The 18,963-nt window shown below is 42.6% G+C and overlaps 1 protein-coding gene across 1 annotated transcript in view; it reads right to left on the bottom strand.

Annotated features, from left to right (window-relative positions):
• Positions 1-17,104, bottom strand: part of Slc35f4 (solute carrier family 35 member F4) — a 221,032-nt gene extending 203,928 nt beyond the window's left edge. Inside the window, exon 1 of the mRNA XM_075949106.1 lies at positions 16,872-17,104. Coding sequence (XP_075805221.1) covers positions 16,872-16,974 — 103 coding nt within the window. The 5' untranslated portion in view covers positions 16,975-17,104. The remainder of the gene's footprint in view (positions 1-16,871) is intronic.
• Between the last annotated feature and the right edge of the window lie 1,859 nt (positions 17,105-18,963).

Below are 18,963 nucleotides of genomic sequence, written 5' to 3'. Positions count from 1 at the left end.
AAGCATAGTAATTCTTTCAGGAAAAGATGGCAGATTGAGTAAGGCATCCCTCTATATTTCTTCATTTAGGAGATTGCACTGAATATTCAATAACCGAGTTTTAGAGGAATAAATCCCCAAGAATGAGGTAATCAATAGAAGATATGATTATGAAATTTGAGTCTCTAGAAAGCAAAAAATGACTTGGCGAGTCTGAGAAAACAGTAGCCTAAGCAGATGGGAACAACATGGAAATTACCTCCTTTGTCAACAAAGATTTTCAAAGCCACAGAATTGTGGTACTAGTCACAACTAACAGGGAACAAAGTGGTGTTTGTAGCTAAGTCTATCCGATACCCTGATACCTAGCTTCTTAACCTCAACTCTTGTTCTGTACAGCACTGGACTGTGCTCCCTTCTGTGGCTAAGACAACAGCTTTATCCTCTGTAGATGCTCAAGTAGAAGTTCACAGGGACACCAGGCATGGGTGAAAAGTGGATCGCCATACTAAAATCATAGGAGAATTAAATGAACCTACACACACTGACCACTAGAACATGGAGGCTTCTTTGAAGTTCAACTCTCAGAATACAGGATATCAGGAGATTAAGAAAACCTGTAATCCAAGAGAATAGATCTTAACAAAATGATACTGAATAGTCAAAGAAGCCCAGTTGTTCAACAGTGAGGTCCTAGATGGGTACCTACTGGGAGGCAATTGTCCATGATCTCTCTTACACTCCTATCCATTCTGTGCAAGGAAAACTTTTGGTTCTGGAATCTTCTCAAGATCCTATTCAGTGAATAGGTTAGGAAGGATAAAATAATGTCCATGTAGTCCAGAAGACAAGTTTGTTACCTGTAATAATCACCGTCAGTGGTCAACCTGACATCTTCGAAGAGAGACCCTTACGTGAAGACCTCCCTCCTCCAGGCTAACCTGTGAGCATGTCTGTGGAACATTTTCTTTATTGCTTATTGATACAGGAAGAGCCAGGCAGCTGTGGGCAGAACCATAGCTGGGCAGGAAGTTCTGGGTTGCTTAAGGAAAGTAGCTGAGAAAAAGCGGGAAGCAAGTCAGTAAGCAGTGTTGTTCCATGGTTCCCACATAGGCCTGTGCTTCCACGTTCCTGTTTTGAGCTCCTGCACTGACTTCCAACGGTGGTGAACTATGACTTAGAAATATATACTAAAATAAACATTTTCTAGCTCAAGTTGCTTTTTGTCAGAGAGTTCTGTCACAAAAACCTAAAAACAAACCAAGAAAATTATCCAGTGTCTCAAAGTTTAGGTATGTTTGCCTATAGGCTACATAAAATAATAATAGTATGACATATTTTTAAAACAAGTATTTGTAAAACAAAAGAGAGCTATCAAAACTTCAGTGAAATTTTAAGTGAGAAAATTAAGAGCCTTGAAGTGAAGCAATGTTTTGCTGAGGTAAACATGGTGCCATGGTCCAGTGGAATTGCAGGATGGTGCACAATAGTCTGAAGCGTATGCAATTGCAGACTCCACCTCTCAACCTGCTGTTTGCCTGTGGGATCCCACTGGCTCTGGGCAACTAGGGAGGCAGCAGATGAGGGGAGTTTCCCTACCTGGCTTGGACCTCATTGACATATCACTGTGGCCCATGATGCTACCAAGAGACCATGTTGATGCCTGTGGTTCATGCTTCTTGTTCCCTGGCACCATGAAATCTGAGATGCACGTGACTGTATGCAGTCTGTGCTATTGCCTGATGCTTTGGTGATGTCCTTGAGCTTTGCTGCCTCTGGGGGCCATCCTGAAGTGGGTGGACCATGTAGCCATCTGAGGTCATGTTGAGATCCAGTGGCCCTTGAAACTCATGAGGGTCATGCATGGGTCGATGGTCTTGATAACAGCCATGGACCAAGTTAATGTCTGTGGCCAAGGTCATCATCTAAGCATAGGTGGATGTCTGTGGTCTGGCCTGCTGCCTGAAGACACTTAATGTCAGAATGCATGGGTGAACTGATCCTGTCCTTCCTGGAAGAGCAGGCCCATCTCTCACAGAAGACCTCTTCCCCACAAAATTTAGAGGAACTGGCTGTGGCTTCAACATGGGAGAACTATAAGCCCCTCTCCTCAGTGGCAGCCACACAACCATGCCAACAGTGGAATGAGCGCAGGAAAGACAGCCCCATAACACAGGTGATAGAGTAGGAAGGGCAGAGTTGGCTCTGTCCCTCTCTGATACCCCACGGCTTTTCCCAGTTGATGGCTTCTGGCATGGAAGCCAGCAGAGAAAGGCTCCTCATCTCTTGGAGGCCAGGTCACTAGGAATTTGATCATATTTCAGTGAGTATATAAACGGAACAAAATGGAGTTGTTTTTCTTTATTTGAAGTGGAGGGGTAAGTCATAAGGGAGGGGAGGCAGCCATGGAAAGACTAGGAGGTGAGTGCAATCAATGTATAATGTGAAATTCTCAAATAATCAATTAAAAATGATTTAAGAAACAAACAAAGAAAGAAATACAAAGAAAGGGAGAATGAAAGAGAGCAAAAGAGATAGAGAAGTAGAGATAGATAGATAGATAGATAGATAGATAGATAGATAGATAGATAGATAGATAGATATCTTTTGAAAAGTACAACACAGAAATTAGGTTAAAAAAAAAAAGCAAGAACTAGAGCCTGGCTACTTCCTTATAGCATCAGCTACCAAGTCAGAAATGTACCACTTCCTATGATCCGAGAGAGTAATTTTGTTATTGCTTACCCAGTATAAGTTGAGTTCTTTTCACTTGCACCCTAAAGTATTCTGTCTGGTTGCTGAGCAGCACAAACGTTCATCATCTGGTGAAACTTTGGGAGCCAGTGAGATTTGGAAAAGATCAGTAAACTGGTCTGTGGTGAGAGCGGGTGATAAAAATGGAAGCAATGCTTTTATCAAATAAAATCCTCTCCTCAAACTTACTCATTTGCATTAATTCTGACGCAAATATTAGAGAAGCCAGCAACTATGCTATTTTCTTCCAGTAAAACTGAGTTCCTTACAAAGCTTTAAACTCCATATTTTCTAGGACTCTTTGTGAGTATCTGAAGGAAGTGAGCACTCTGTGAGTCTTTTGGAAAGCAGTAAGAGTTGCAAGGCCAAGCAAAACTGTACTTCAAGAGAGAAATAGGTTGCACTGCTTTGGTGATGAAGCTGTCTTTGCACATCAATGCAGCTTTTCACCTTGTACATCCATGTGCAGGAGCACCTGAAATATAGTCAATGACCCCACAAGCAACCGTCCCCATTGGCTTTCAAGGCAGCACTATCAGAATCAGGATCTAACTCATTACCTTCAAGGAGATGTAAGGAAAGTGAAGATAGTGTAGGATTTACCTGGACCACGTGGACGCTTCTGTGTTTAAAGAAACCATGGCTTGAAGTTTTAAATGATGTTTAGGAAGACATTTGTATCACCTTTCAGAGAAAAGAGAAACCCACTCCTAGTGTAATTTAACAAGAGGAAGGATTGCCCATGATGTTGCTTTCTTGATAGCTGTGAGGTCAATACATTTCTCTACTCAGAGCTTTACAGTGTCCATTATAAAACAGTTGAAAAAGCATAGGTTATTTTTTGAGATTCAGATCCATGGGAGAATAAGGTCCCCAATAGCTTGTCTCTGTGGACAAACTTGGGGCTACCTGGATGTGCTATGGGATATTTGAATGCTAACTCTGTTTGAATGACCTCAACTTTGAGACATGACTTCATCATTCCTTCACTGCTGATAAAGAGAGCATCATTGGTACAGACCTTTCCTCAAAACCCTCTTCTTTGGTTTGAGTGTGAATGAAATGATGTGCCTCATTCCCTACGAGGGTCTTTTGGGAAATCTAGTATTTCTTGAGGCAAGCCCACCTTCTTCCTGCAAAACAAGCAGTGAGACCTCTAAACTAAGTAACTAATTCACGTCCTAATGAGCCAGAGTGTTTAGAAGTTGTTCAGAGTTCATCAAGTGGAGGCTGAATGTCAAAGGCAGGATACAGGCCACTGTGTCTGGACCACTCCAAACAGCAGCATCCACACCACTGATACTTTCTTACTAAAATCAGATTTGGAGTAAAACTGAGGTTCTTTGTCAATTAACAAGTTTGAGTTATTTCAGTTTCCTAAGCAATATCATTATACTTTACACACATAATAAGAAAATATAAAAAGCAGATACAATTCAATGGAATTATATTTTAATAGTCTGTTTAAAGAAGTAAAATTCCCACATGATAAAATAAACTAAATAAAAATTGGCATACATATGTGTATACGTTTGGAGTGAATTAATAATTCATAGTTTTATTTATATTTTCAACTATGTCTTTGTCCCTCCAAATATTAAACAGTTGAAATATTTTTAAAAAGCCCACTGTTCCATTTTGCAGAAGAGTCCTTAAGATGCCACATCATGTCATATCATGGATCATTTCTAATATGACTTTAATCCTACATTATTTTGAAAACTAGTAGTCAAATTTTAGAATCTAACCTTATCCATGCCATAAAATAGCCAGCAAATTTCTTTAAAGTTGAAATTTCATTCCACATGCAATGCATTAAGTTCTACTTGAGACACAAAACAACTAAATGCAGTGCCCAGAGTTTAAAAGCCAGAAAGGAAGAGAAGATGAATAAAAAAATAAACTAGTGAAAGCCAACTACGGTCTAGAATTTAATTAATTTCAAAGTGCCGATATTGGGTTTATAGCTTTGACATGTGTAACATTGTGGTGCAGTGCTCACAGTGGGCAAAGCGGAGTGAGGGGAACATGAGAACACTCCGTGCTACAGTCATAACTTCCCTGTACACCTCAGATATTCCAAACACAAAGGTTGTTTGAGTCTACTTGAAGTTTTTAATAAAGCTCAACCATTCCACACGATTTCTAAAGTACACATGTACTGTTCTTTGTGCTAGCAGCACAATGCTGAACAAACGGACCCATCCTTACCCTGAGGGAACTAAGAGTCTAGCAGGCAGGGAACACATTAAACAGTCCCAAAAATGAACACGAGCTGTAGTGCAGGCTGCAGTAAGTGTTCTAAAGGCAGAGAACATGAGGCGATAGAGTGCGCGGCTGAAAAGCCCCCTCTGAGGGGACAGCACTTAGTAAAGGCCTGGTAAGTGAGGAGGAGGCCACCAGGTAGCAGTCCAGGAAGAGAGAAGAAAGTACTTGTCAGTCTGAAGGCATGGAGGTTCTGGAGCCTGTGCCAAGATGACCCAGCTTAGAGTGGAAAGGAGCAGAGCCCGCTGAAAAGCCAGCTACACAGGACTCTGTGGTCTGAGTCCAGAATTTTATAGTTTTCTGAAGAACTTCCAAAACCATTCATATTTGTTACTTTTCTGTTGCTGTTATTAAAAAATAATAATCAAAGCAACTTATGGAGGAAAGAGTGTTTTTTTTGACTATGGTTCCAGAAGAATAAGATTCTATTAATGCAGGAGGCATGGCAACAAGCAAGGCCACTGAAGAAAGTTGAGAGCTGTATCCTCAAAACCAAGCAGGGAGTAGAGAGCAAAGAGGGAGAGATAAGGGGTTTTAAGTGCTCAACGCCCACCTACAGTGACAAACTTAAACCCCTCAAACAGTGTGACCAACTGGGGACCAAGTGTTTGAATAACTGACCCCATGAGGGACCTTCTCACTCAAATGGCCACACCTCTAGAGACCTTAACCAGAGGAATGGGAAGAACCAAGTGAAGCTCTGGAGAGATGGCCATGGGGTGAGCATGATGATGGTGCCAAGCCGTAACTTCACTTAGAAGGTGGAAGCATGAGGACCTCAAGTTCAAGATCACCTTGGGCTACATAGAAAGGTACGTTTTAACAGCAACAACAAACCCACCAACATTATTCTAAATCACCGTGGCTACTAATTGGACGTGGATCAGAAAGATCAAACCAAGCAATTCACTTCATGTGTTCGCAGTTATAAGGTAAAATTGAAAACGAAAACTTTCTCAACTTCCCAGTATTTATGTTCTAACAAGTTCTGGCAACTCTAATGGCACAATTTCAGGTGTGCATGCCACTTTTGTAGAACTTACCTCCCTGATTCTAAGCAGGGATGATGGTGCTCCAAATAATTTTTGAACTCACTTGGGTCTGAATCTTACCTCTTAAATGCCTGCAATTAAACACAGGCAAGAGCAAAAGCTCAAGACAGTCACCGTTTGGTGTGGAGCATGGTGAGGTGGCTGTAGCAAAACTTTCATCCTCCCACAGCCTTAGGAATCTCATCTTTCCTAAGGCAAAACAATCTTACTTTCTATGTCCAATTTTCAGGACTGAGAAAACATTATTGACACCTCACTAGGGCCATCTTGGCTCTAGCCCAAGTCTAAAACTAGCAAACCCCAGGCTACAAAAGACTGTATTTTTCAACCCCTGTTTAAAATATACAGTGTTAAAGGCCATCCTTGATTACAGTACGCTGAGTCCAAGGGCACTGGCATGTTTCCCTCTCTGACCTAGAAAAAGAAATATGTCTTCCAAGTTTGATTTAACTTGGTGACCCTCCATAAGGCTTCATAAGCAACCTGCAGTGCTATTTGCAAGTGGTCTAGAAACTTCACCCTCGGCAGACACCTGAAATTTTCAAGTTTGTAAGATTGGACAGTGTCTATCACTTCACTAAACATGATGTAGATCCATGTTAAAAGACTATCAGGACGAGAAGAACAGATGAAAACTTGGGAAGAAGGGGCTCTCATACAGGGTCTGTGTGTGAAGGCTAGAGATTAACATCAGGGACCATTCCTGAGGCTCTGTCCCCTTGTTTTATGAGACAATGTCTCTCTTTGACTTGGGACTCATCCATTAGCCTAGGCAGTGAGCCCTAGGCATCTGCTTGTATATACTTCCCAAAATTTGGGATTATAAGCATGTACACATTTGTCTTACATGGGTTCTGGAGATCAAATTCAGGGCCTTGGGCCCGCACAACAAAAACTGTTTGTGCTATCTATCAGCCCTAGATTAAATAACTTTCTGGACAACTGATCCTTTTCCCTAAAAACTCCCCTGCTCCCACCATCAATATTTCAGGCCAGTCTGGTAGCCAGGATGCGGTAAGTCTGCCCTACCACAATCGATAGCATCTAGAGTATGCCATGTGCCATAAATTGGAACAAAGAGTGGCTTTTCCCAAGAATCTGGATTTAGAAGTAAGAGATTCTTGCTCAATCTGTCTGTGCTCTTGAATAGAGGACATGTAAACACTAAAACTGGTGGCAGTGGCTATTTTTGACCATTTGGGCAAGGAAACAGAGAAGCCAGCCTGCTGCAGAGAAAAGATGAAGAACACCTACCAGAAAAGAGGGAGGGCTTCCTGCTTTCCCAATCACAGGATACTGCTTGATTCCCACTTATAGCAGTTTATTCTTATGCTTCAAACCCACGGAGACACCACAGGACCCTTCAACAGCTTCCAAACCAAACAAGCCATTATTAACACTTCAGGTCTTTCCATTGTATTTAGTCTCAAATGACTGAGAACCAGTTTGTACAAATTCTATAAGCCAAGAGCTCTGAAAGAATTCAATTTGGCCTCTCAAAGCAGTTAAGCAAATCATAATCAAAAAAAGTATTTTTAAAAAGCAGGGAGAGAGAGAGAGAGAGAGAGAGAGAGAGAGAGAGTTAGAATTTTGGCTACAATAGTAACACTATAGTTTCTCTTTGTTCAAAGATCAAGACATGAAGCCCTATATGTATTTAAGAAGATTGGAAAGAAATTAACCAAAATATCAGTAGTTATGTTAAGAAAGAAAGATCATTTTTCTTCTTCTTTATATTCCTCTATTTTTAGAAGTAATTAACGACTTTTAACTTAAAAAACTATAACTCTAGGGACTGCAATGATATTTTTTAACCACAGCATGACACAGCCCGTTCGTTATATTTACTGCTGTAGAAACAGCATCTAGAAAGCACTTCCCCTTAAAAGTCCACAGAGAAGAAGAATGCTACTTTCCATAGACCATTACCAAGTTTGCCTTACCTATCACTTCCTCCATTGCCTCTTATGCAACCTGCACCGCACCCATTCTGGGCCTACAGCCTGTCTCTGGGAGTCCACTCTTCTCCTCTCCCTTCTCTCTCCAGCCCCCTTTGCCACTTTGGTGCCTGAGTTCCTGCATCTCCGGACATGCAGACTCATGCTATTTCTTGTCAATTCTGGATTTTCTCCCCTCTTTTTGGATTAGTCTATGATGCAAACATTTGTGACAAATGAATTTAAGTATATTTAAAATAAAATATGTCTTGGTACAGTCCATGTAGAAATGTTTTGGTTACAGCATTGGGTCAATCACAAATAAATGGAGGGGAAGGCAATGTCCACAAAACAGGCATTGTGAATATCATAATTAGCAAATTGCCTTTAACAGTTCAATAACATACATTTTTGCCATAACCTTGCAAAATGCTCTGTGAATAAAAAGAAACAAATAATTTACTTAAGGAAAAAATGAGTTCCTTTGGAACTACATATCTATTTACTTAATTTCCTCCAAAATCTTAGCCACTTTCATATATTGAATTGGGCATCAATAGCCAGCTATTTTCTGTGGCTTATTTATATAGTCCTCTCAACCACTTGTGTGGTAGCTAATCTTGGCGGTCAACTTGACACACCCCGGGAGAAAGACCCTCAACTGAGGAGCTGCTCCATCATATTCAACTGTGGACATGCCTGTGGGGCTATTTTTGAGATCCTACTTGAGAGAAGGGTGCAGAAAACTGTGGGCAATATTGTACCTGAGCAGGTTGTCCTGGAAAACATCAGGGAAGCAAGCCAGTGAGAGGCACTCCTCTATGGTGCCCGCTTCAGTCCCTGCCTCCAGGTTTCTGCTTGAGTTCCTGTCCTGGCTTCTCTCACTGAAGGACAATGAACCAAACCCTGTCTTCCCTGAGTTCGTTTTGATCAGTGTCATCAGAAGCCAGAAACAATACACTGTGAAACAGATCTTATGACCTCTTTTTACAGAAACAACGTGGATAAATTAATCTTTGTACACAAATTTAAAAGGCTGCCATGTGGCTAATTATACAGGCATGCCATTCTGTGTTTTCCTGTTGCCAAAGTTTATGGCCTTCAGGTTAGATCTCAGTATTCAAAGGGTCATAATAGGCAACCAACATATGTGAGAAGTGTAATGCTAAACCTAATGTGGGTAAATAGCAGTGGCATTGTATAATGTGGGTCTTAGGGTTTTATTGCTGTGAAGAGGCACCATGACTGCGGTAACTCCTATAAAGGAAACCATTTCATTGGGGCTGGCTTACAGTTCACAGGTTTAGTCCATCATCATAGAGGGAAGCATGGTGGTTTGCAGGCAGATATGGTGCTGAAGAAGGAGATGAGCATTCTACATCAGCAGGCAGCAGGAAGGGAGTATCACACTATATCTGGCATGAATGTTTGAGACCTCAAAGCCCGTCCCCTAGTGATGCACTTTTTCCAACAAAGTCACACCCACTCTAACAAGGCCACACCTCCTAACAGTGCCACTCCCTATGAGCCTTTCGGGGTGTTTTTATTCAAATCACCACAATATATTTGTCCAGTTAATTTTACCTTTGTGTTTTCAATACAAATACACACTATAATAAATTACAACACCATACTACAACATCACAGCAAAAATTCTGGTCAGTGATGCATGTCAGTGGCACTTATTTGTAACTGCTTACAAGACTCACCCCTCATATATAAAGAAGCACAAAACTTGTCGCCAGGATATACACTAAATATAAACAGAAATAAATATCTATTGCTATTATTTCACTAGTGAGATGCAATTGCATAACTCACCGTGGAGGAAGCACTTGGGATATACATTAATATTGTGTCCCAAGGATCAATAGGACCATTTCTAAAGAGGAGGGAACTCCATTTTCCTTCTTTTGCTTTTCATAAATGTACAGTCTTCTGTATGTTTAGCAATTACCTTTTATTTCTTTACTCTAAAACAGAAAACCTTAAGGCAGCCATAAGGACTCAGGAGTTCGCAAGCTTCAGTCATGAGGTTAGCTGATCACTGACTGATGTTTGGAGCATTCCTCTTGACTCAGTCACTGGCGAGTCATTTCTTGTCCTCCCAGTACCACCACCCTGCCTTGTTTCTTTCACAATGGAAAAGGTAATTTTTTTTCAAAGGAAGCTGAAATCATTCATTCACTAGCATCAACACTTGACAGAGTTGAGCAACTTGCCCAAGTTGAAATAAAAGTAGGTTCCTGTCCTTTCCAGACCCCGAGAACTGGACAGTCTCATGCAAAACCTACAGCTGACAGCTGACTAAGTGCCATAGGAGACGTGAGTCCAGAACACTGGGAACCCAGAGGGAGGATGAACCCAGCCTGGGGCCAGCAGACTCTTCCTCAAGACAGCATTTGAAACAGAGACTTTGCAGATAAATAGGAGCTTTCCCTGCTAGGAGGGGCACCTGGGCCTGGGAGGAGTGCTTCAGGGCCAGTGTTTAATAAGGCTCAGAGAAAGAAAAAAACACGTGTAGGCAATAATGTCATTAAAACAGCCATCTAGTTTTTGATGGGACTCAGAGCAGGGTGCGTAGAGACCAGATAGGATATGAGAGAAGAAAAAGTAGGCCCAAAAGCACATGCCGGTGATTAGTTAAATAGGTTAAGATGCTTGCATAGATGAGAAAGGGTAAATAAATTAAAATCAAGTTACTGATATAGACAAATAGGAAAAATGTTTGGTATAAAATAAAAACATGTACATGTGAAGTTATAAAAATCGAAAGGATGGATACTAAAGTGTTGGCACTAATCACCTCTGGGTGGTAAAATTATGAATAATTTTCTCCTAATCTCTCTTTGTTTCTGTGCCTTCCAGATCTTCTGCAGTAAGCATGCATTATTTGGCAGTTTGGATGGAGAAGAATGTGTGTACTAAAATAGAATTCATAAGCTGGGCTTGAATCGTGACATCCTAAAGACTTTGGATTTTATTTCACAGAAAATGAAAGATTATTCCAGGTATTCAGTTAGGGAAGTTGGATGCACAGACGTTTGCAGAAGGGGCAGGAGGAACAGAAAACATGACTGGAGTAGAACAGACAGGACTTATTAACTACAAAAGGAAAGGACAGACATGGGAAAGAACTCCAGAACTCTGGTGTGGGTGATTGATTCTGTACAGTTATTGGAAGCCAACAAGCATAACAAAAAGGAAAAATGCAGAATGATGACTTGTTTCTGTATGTGACGTGTCTGGAGGACATTCTGGTAGGTGTGCTACTAGGAAGTGTGGAATAATGAGCTTGGATGTAGAAAATAGAGGGGCCTAAGAGTACATTTGTGTAAGATATGGAGAAGCCTGAGATTGAGTGAGCTCAACTGGATAAAGCAGAAAGTAAGCAGGACCTTGGAAATTGCTGAGTTGAAGCAGTCACTGGCACACTCAGAACCAAGCGTCAGAAGTAGATGAAATTCTTTCCTTCTATTTTGATTGACGTATATGATACATATTTCTGAGGCACAATGGTATATTTTAATGTTTTTCTTATACATTGGGAAGTGATCATATCAGATAATATTGATCTGTCACCTTAAAATTTATCATTTCTTGATGGCAAACATATTTAAATTCTTCTCTCCTAGAAGTGGGAAGAGTTCTTTGGATAGAGTATGGTCAGACCTGGCCTAGAGCAAGGGTGCAGGGCTTACTACAAGTCTTCAGTTGCTAATAGAATATCACTGTAGAACTCAATCTCAGTCTACATAGGAAAACAAGACAAGAGCAAAAGCATGGGTCAAAGAAAGACTACTGGCTGTCTGCACTCAGTGGTAAGTAGGAGGGTTTTTCGAAGTTCCTGATGGATCCTTCTGAGAAGGGCTCCTGGTCTCTGGATAGCCAAGACTGACCTACAGCAGAGCTATGGTGAGATTCCAGACAGTGATTCCAGACCTCTCTGACAAACAAGGAGCTTTATGTCAATAGAGAAGTGCCCCATGTCCCATTTAACCCTATATTTCAGCCCTCCCTCTAACCACATAACTCCTCACTTTATTCCACCAGTTTCTCATGATGTTGAGACCTTCAACCCCTCATGTTTCCACCAACTGCCCCTGATTGTCTTTATCTTCTGTCCTCTCTGCTTCTGCCAGCTTTAAGCTCCATGTTCAGTCATATACTGTCTCCTTAGAAACAATTCATTTGCCATGTTATTGTTATTAAACGCATGGATAACCTTCTCCAACTCAGTTTAAACCCTCTTCACTCATCCCATGCCTTTGTTGTGTCAGAAAAAAAGATAATCTATTGACTAGTCTCAGTTTAAATCTATGACCGGAAATTTGAAATATCTGGTGACCCCTAAGATTGCATGGTTCATCTACTTGTCTGTTTGCTTTACCAGTTCATGCTTTTCCTCCCTGACAACCTCTGTTACCTCCTTCACATCCACATTCAGGTGATGGTTTTTCTTGCAGTCTGGAGAACACTGAAACACTCAGAAAAGAAGTTCAAAAGGCCACCACCATTTCGGCGATCCATCTTCTAGAGCCTGATTCACATCTTTCCTCTCCCCATATTCCTCTTAAAATAATGCCATTTCTATATTCTGTCTCGCTGACATCACTAACTTTTGTCTATTGAGTCATTCACCTTTCCGTGTAAATGTCTTAGTAATTTTTAATCTGTCTGTCTGTCTGTCTGTCTGTCTGTCTATTTATTTATTTTTGGGTTTTTGAGACAGGGTTTCTCTGTGTAACAGCCTTGGCTGTCCTATAACTAGCTCTTGTAGACCAGGCTGGCCTTGAACTCACAGAGATCCACCTGCCTCTGCCTCCTGAGTTCTGGGATTAAAGGCGTGAGCCACCACTGTCCAGCTACTTTAACTCCTTCTTGACCCGACTGCCTTCATTTCTTCTCTTCCTTTTGAACAAAATCCTTGAAGAATCTATATTTATGGTTCCCAATTTTTCCCTCTAAGCCTCTTTTATACGCATTCTAGTGCATATGATCAACACATGTCGATAGTTTCATTAAGTCTCTATGGCCCTTTTTTGCCGAATGCAGTCAGTTGTCGGCTTCATTATACTTGACATTCCTGTTCCTTCCGAAACACTGGTTTCCACTGCATTGTATTTCAGAAGTCTCCTCCTATCTTCCCTGGAATGCTGTCTTGCCCTCCTTTAATGGTTTTTATTTTTCCTCCTGACCTCCCAATGCCAGAGGGCTCCCAGGTTCAGTCCTTGTACCTCATCTCTGCTCTACAAACACTCCTGGGAGATCTCACTCTGTCTCAGACTTAAAAAAGAAAAAAAAACACAGTCAAATGCTGGACAACCCCAATGCATCTCCAACCAGACTTCTTGAAACTCTGAACTTACCCGCTTCTCCAGCATATCTAGAATATCTGAAACATTATCCATCATGAAGCTTTCCACACAACTGCTCTTGACAGTTCAAGATTAGTCAAACCCCAAACCATGTTTTATTTTTCTCTTTCTTATCAATACCAGAAATAGTTCACCAGGAGATCTTATTGGCTCTGAGTCTGAACACTTACCACCACCTCCAATGCATTCATTCAGGCCCCCATCATCTCTCACCTAGGTTACCAAAATAATATACTAATTGATGTAACTGATCCTTTTGAAAAGCAAGCCAAATTATCATATTCCATTTTCAGCACCCAAGCAAGGTTCCCCATGCCATTCAGATAACAACCCAAACAACTATCAAGAGCCTATAAGGTTCTATTTCATCTGACTCTCTTTATCTCCAGGATACTCTTCCAGTAGCTCACTGCAAGTCCACCATGCAAGGCCCACTTACTGTTTCTCTGCCATGCCAAACAGGTGCATACGACTGGCTGGCCCCACTGCCTGGAACGTCTTCCTCCTGACGTCCACATGACTGACTCCTCCACAGTTCCCACACCTCTGCTTAATTGTTCCTATTTAACATCCTGAAAGTTCTGCCGACCCCCATTTCAGCCCTTTTGAAAATCACTATCACCTTGACATGTACAAAACATATTTATAAGGTTATTTTCTGGTTCTTTCCTCATGGAAACTCAAACTCTAAACATGAAAACACTTTCCTGACCCATTCCTTGCACGTAGGAATTGCTCAGTTAACAATTAATAAGGAGAGAGTCTGTTCCTCCTACGCGATCAATCACAGATAACTCAAGGTTACCCAATGTACTTTGATTAGCATTTATCCTGTTTCGTGTGTGTGTGTGTGTGTGCTCAGTAAACTGATCAGTAAATTAAACAGAATTTTTTGATGGACCAGTGACCCATAGAATATCTTAATTTCTTTATATTTGATTGCATTCCTTCATCTCTTTACCCTATAAGAGTTTGTTCTGGATGGGATTCAAGTTTACAAACAGGGTAAATTACCACAAGGCTAATATTGACATATTTTGCAAAAGTGAGCCCCCATCTATGTCCTTTTTGGCAAGCAGCATGGATCTCTAGAGAGCACCCCATCCTGAATATCACCTATGTGATGAGTCAGAACAGAAAAGCCTTCTTACCTTTACACATCTGATACTCCTTGCTGGAGCTTGTTTCTAAATAGAAGCCTCCAGACTTCCCCAAGCTGTTGCTCCTGGTGGCAGCTAAATCAATTGACCAGATTGTACTGGTTGGTTCAATGTGTTTGTTTACTAGTTGAAGATTGCATTAAGGGCAGGATTATTTCATGGTGTTTGGTTTCCTGGCCTTCTTCCAGCTTCCTCTTCTCTCTCTCTCTCTCTCTCTCTCTCTCTCTCTCTCTCTCTCTCTCTCTCTCTCTGTGTGTGTGTGTGTGTGTGTACAAAATGGCAATGTCTCTCTTGCTGTGATAGAGTGTATATTCTGAGATTTAAATTGACTACCCTTAGTGCTCTGTTCTTCAGAAATTTGCTATCGTTACTGATTGAACAATGCAGCCTGAATTTAGTCAAGTGCCCACCACTAATAGCAATGCCAAAAGTATCTTTATCCCCCCCCCCCCCACATTTTGCTTCCAGTTACAGCCTTGGCCAATGCACTTCCTTTTTTTTTGCTCTGTTATTGTCTTGCAAATGAAACATGTGCAGCTCTTTGAGCAAGTACAAAAATAAAATATGAACATGTTCTTATCTAAAATGCCACTTTCCCAGTATTCTTTCTGGGTTGCTCTTCATTAACCAAAGTACCATTGTCACAGAAATTATAATACTCTGTAATTTTAGAGACAAGTTCTACATTCTCTTGACCACCCAAATGCTTGGTTTCTAATTTAAATATTCAAAGGTGACATTCAAGTCATTTATACAAGATCTAGTCAAGATTTCAGTCCACGTGTCTAGGGTTAAAGAAAACAACCTTTGCCAATAGGAAAGGAAAAAACTACAAAATTGTGAGTTTGTAGTAAAAAGATTTCAAAGAATGTTCCACAGCATGTTATTTTCCTTCCAGAAAATTCTAACACTATATAATTACTTTTGTATGGAAATGAATAATGTAAGCCTCTATTGCTAAAAACAGCTAGACAGAAACATCCAAAGTAGACAGGCCTTTCCTGGGAGGAGATAAAATATTAAACTGGAAAATATCTGTATGAGGATGTCCCACAGGACAATGCTCTCATACTGATAGAGTTGCATGGGAAATGAAGTGACTTTTCATCTATGTGTCAAGATTAGAGGGGGGTCCCATGCTTCACACAGATTCTGTAATATTGGTGGCATCCCAAGCTGTCAGGGAAAAAATATCAATCAGAAATGCATATAAAATGCATTTGGTTAAAAATAATAGCAAAAACATCAGTTAAGTTCCTTCTTTTTTGGCAGAAATGCTTTGATTAAAAAAACTGAAATAACACCTGCATGGAAATGAAAGTGAAGCTACTCTCCCAGTTCAGAAAACAAAAATAAGCAAACAAACAGACAAGCAAACAAACAAAAAACAGGCTTCACTTTGGTGGTTGGCAGAACTAACCCCAGCAGATATAGTGGTGGGTTTATATGTCAAGAAAATAGAATGTAGAGACTTGGAACATAGAGCCCCTCACTGGCTTCTGTCACTCCTGTTCTCAACAGCATGGTGTGTGTGTGTGTGTGTGTGTGTGTGTGTGTGTGTGTGTGTGTGTGTGTGTGTGTGTAAAATTGCTCCCAAAGCCTGAGAGCATCTCAGCCTAGGCGGAATAAAACTAGAATCCAACAGCTCAGTGGTGGCCCTGATGTTCAGCGGGGGCGGGTGGCTGTGTCTCACTTCCCAATCCCACTCTGCCCGCCTTTTGCATGATTTCTCGCTACAAGCTCGCAATTCAGGTACCTAAGCAGGTCCTTTCTTTGCCCAGCACGGAGGACCTTCTAAGGACGTTTTATCATGACCAGTTTCCATGCTGGCAACATCTCACGGCCCATGGTGAACAAGCTGACCCACCCAGCCAGTCCAGCTGCAACCAACTAATATCCCCACCGCCTTTGTCCCCAGCTCCAGGTGAGAGAACCCCAGCACTCAGTAAAGCCTTTCCAAGTGAGTAGCCCAAGGACTGATGGTCAGCTAGTGAAACAGCCATGTTAGCCTCCTCCAGGCGTAAATCAGCCACCAGTGAGCTGACCGACGACAATCAGGAGCGCTCGTCCTGTTCTCTGCACGCCTCCACCCCCCACTCTGAGACTGTCCCCAAACTCCTGGGTTCAAGCAGCCAGCCCCCATGACTGCCTCAATGTTCAGCACCTAGGACAGCGGACGGCGGACATACTTTTCGCCCCAAAGGTTCAAAAGGCCAGGCATGTGATAGTGACGCGCAAACCTCCGCTGCAGGTGTCCCACCATGCGCCCTCCCGCACCGCTCCCCGCTCCCCGGAGCGCCCACCTCCCACCCTCATCTCGTTCAGGACGGCCTCCCGGCGTCTTACTTTTCTGGCTGGAGTAACCCGGGTAATAGCCATAGTAGCCAGTAATCCGCAGGATCCGGTCCTCGATAGTGGCTACCCCGTTGGGGGCCGCCTTGACATCCATAGAGAGCGCGGGGCGGCGGCTCCCGGCGCCGCGGGGCGTAGATCAAAGCGCGGGGCCCGGGAGCTGCTGCAGGTGCTGCCGCCGCCGCCGCTGGTGCTGATGTTGCAGCTCGTGCTCCCGCGCCCCAGCTCTGACTCCACCGCCCAGCGCAGCTCCTGCTTCGCATCACAGCGGCGGCGGCAGCGACGGCGGCAACGGAACGGCCCCCACTCCGGCCGGCCTCTCTGTCAGTCTGGCAGCTCTCCGCCCGCCACCAGCTCACTGCTGCCCAAAGAGCGCCCCCTCACCTCGGACGCCCACCCAGGTCTGGGACGCGTGTGGGCGCCCCACCTGGTCTCCGACTTTCACCATTAACCCTAGGGCCGAAAGTAGACACCCCAAAGCCACTTGAGTGAAGGGCTGGTCACCAGGTGCTCAGGGTGAACAGCTGTGGGTAGCAGAGACCCAAACAAAACTAGGGGGTAGTAATTCAAGAGATGCTCTCAGGAGTTCGGCACTTCTGCCCCTACCACCCTGCGTTTCTTCCACGCCACTGCCCATTTCACCTGGAATCTGAGGATATGAAAGCATTCACGGGCATTAATCCTTGCAACTTGTCTAGACAACCAAAGATCCTTTTTTTTTTCTTTTTGCGAATTGGAAACGAAATAAATCCCCAGCAGGTGGTGTGCAGAGTGATTATCCAGGCGAACACAAAGACTTTAAGAGTTCAAGTCCTCGCGGGACTCTCTATCCTCCAATAAACAAAACAAAGGCTAGGACCATGCACCTGAGCACAGCACACTCATCGGTCCAGTTCCAAATATCCAATAATCTAAGAAAAAAGTACTGTCTTCTTTTTTGCCACAGACATCAAAAGTGAGGCCTTTCAAATTGTATCCGGGCATGTGAGTTGTTGCTACAGTCTAAAGAGAAAGACTTTCTATCTATGCAGAATATTCTTGAAGCCCTATGATCAGAGTGAGCAGCTGCCTCTTCTTTGTTGATGAGAGGTCCTGGGGTTAGGCGATCGCACGGAGCAAACGACTACCCTGCTCCTAGTGTACAGCTACAGTCTCATAAACATTAGTCTTTCAGTCTCCACTCCCCGTGGGAAAGCACATGGGAGGGGAAGGGAGACTGCCATCAATTAGAGGCTGTCAGATCCACCTTACCCCAGAGGTCTTCCACATCCCTGCCAATTGCCACATTTCTGAAGACCATGGAGTGCAAGGAGCAGAACTAGGAGTTTATTTCCCAGCTCCTTTTAAAGGCTTCCCAATATTCTCTTCATTGTGTGTGGACTCTTAAGAACAAAGAACCCAGCCAGGCAATGGTACTGCACATGCCTTTAATTCCAGTACTCGGAAAGCAAAGGCGTGAGGATCTCTGAGTTCAAGGCCAGCCTGGTCAGCACAGTGAGATCCAGGTCATCCAGGGCTACACAGAGAAATCCTGTCTCAAAAAACCATACCATACCAACCAACCAATCAACCAAACAAACACAAACTAAAACCAAAAAAAACCCCAAACAAACAAATAAATAAAAACAAAATGACAGAACAAAGACATATGCCAACTGTTGCCCTAAGGTGATGTGGACTCAAGTGTGTGAAAAAAAACAGCATTACCTTTCACAGTGGGCTGGTCACCTTTGTTCAGACACAAAGCTCTGTAGGGCATCTTGAGAACAGACTGAACCTCAGGTGGGTGTGACTGTGAAGAGAGTCCCTAAGGGAACCAATTTCCTGCTGCACCTGTTGACTGGGTTAGACCAGAAGTGTGAAAGGAGCAAAACAATCAGATGGAGTCAAAGGGGACACTTTCAATGGGAGAAATGCACAGAGCCATGGGAGAAAACTGAATGCTTAAAAAAAAAAAACAGAGAAGGATTATATTCGTCCCCACCCCGACGCAATGTGTAGCGTGATGTTCTTAGTTTTACTATTTGTATAGTAAATCATATATAAAATACATTCACTGAGCATAGAAAGATACGCTAGTCACATT

Source organism: Microtus pennsylvanicus, chromosome 15, assembly GCF_037038515.1.
Source record: "Microtus pennsylvanicus isolate mMicPen1 chromosome 15, mMicPen1.hap1, whole genome shotgun sequence".
Taxonomy (NCBI): domain Eukaryota; kingdom Metazoa; phylum Chordata; class Mammalia; order Rodentia; family Cricetidae; genus Microtus; species Microtus pennsylvanicus.
The sequence above is the reverse complement of the archived record's forward strand: the minus strand, read 5'-3'. Positions and strand labels throughout refer to the sequence as shown.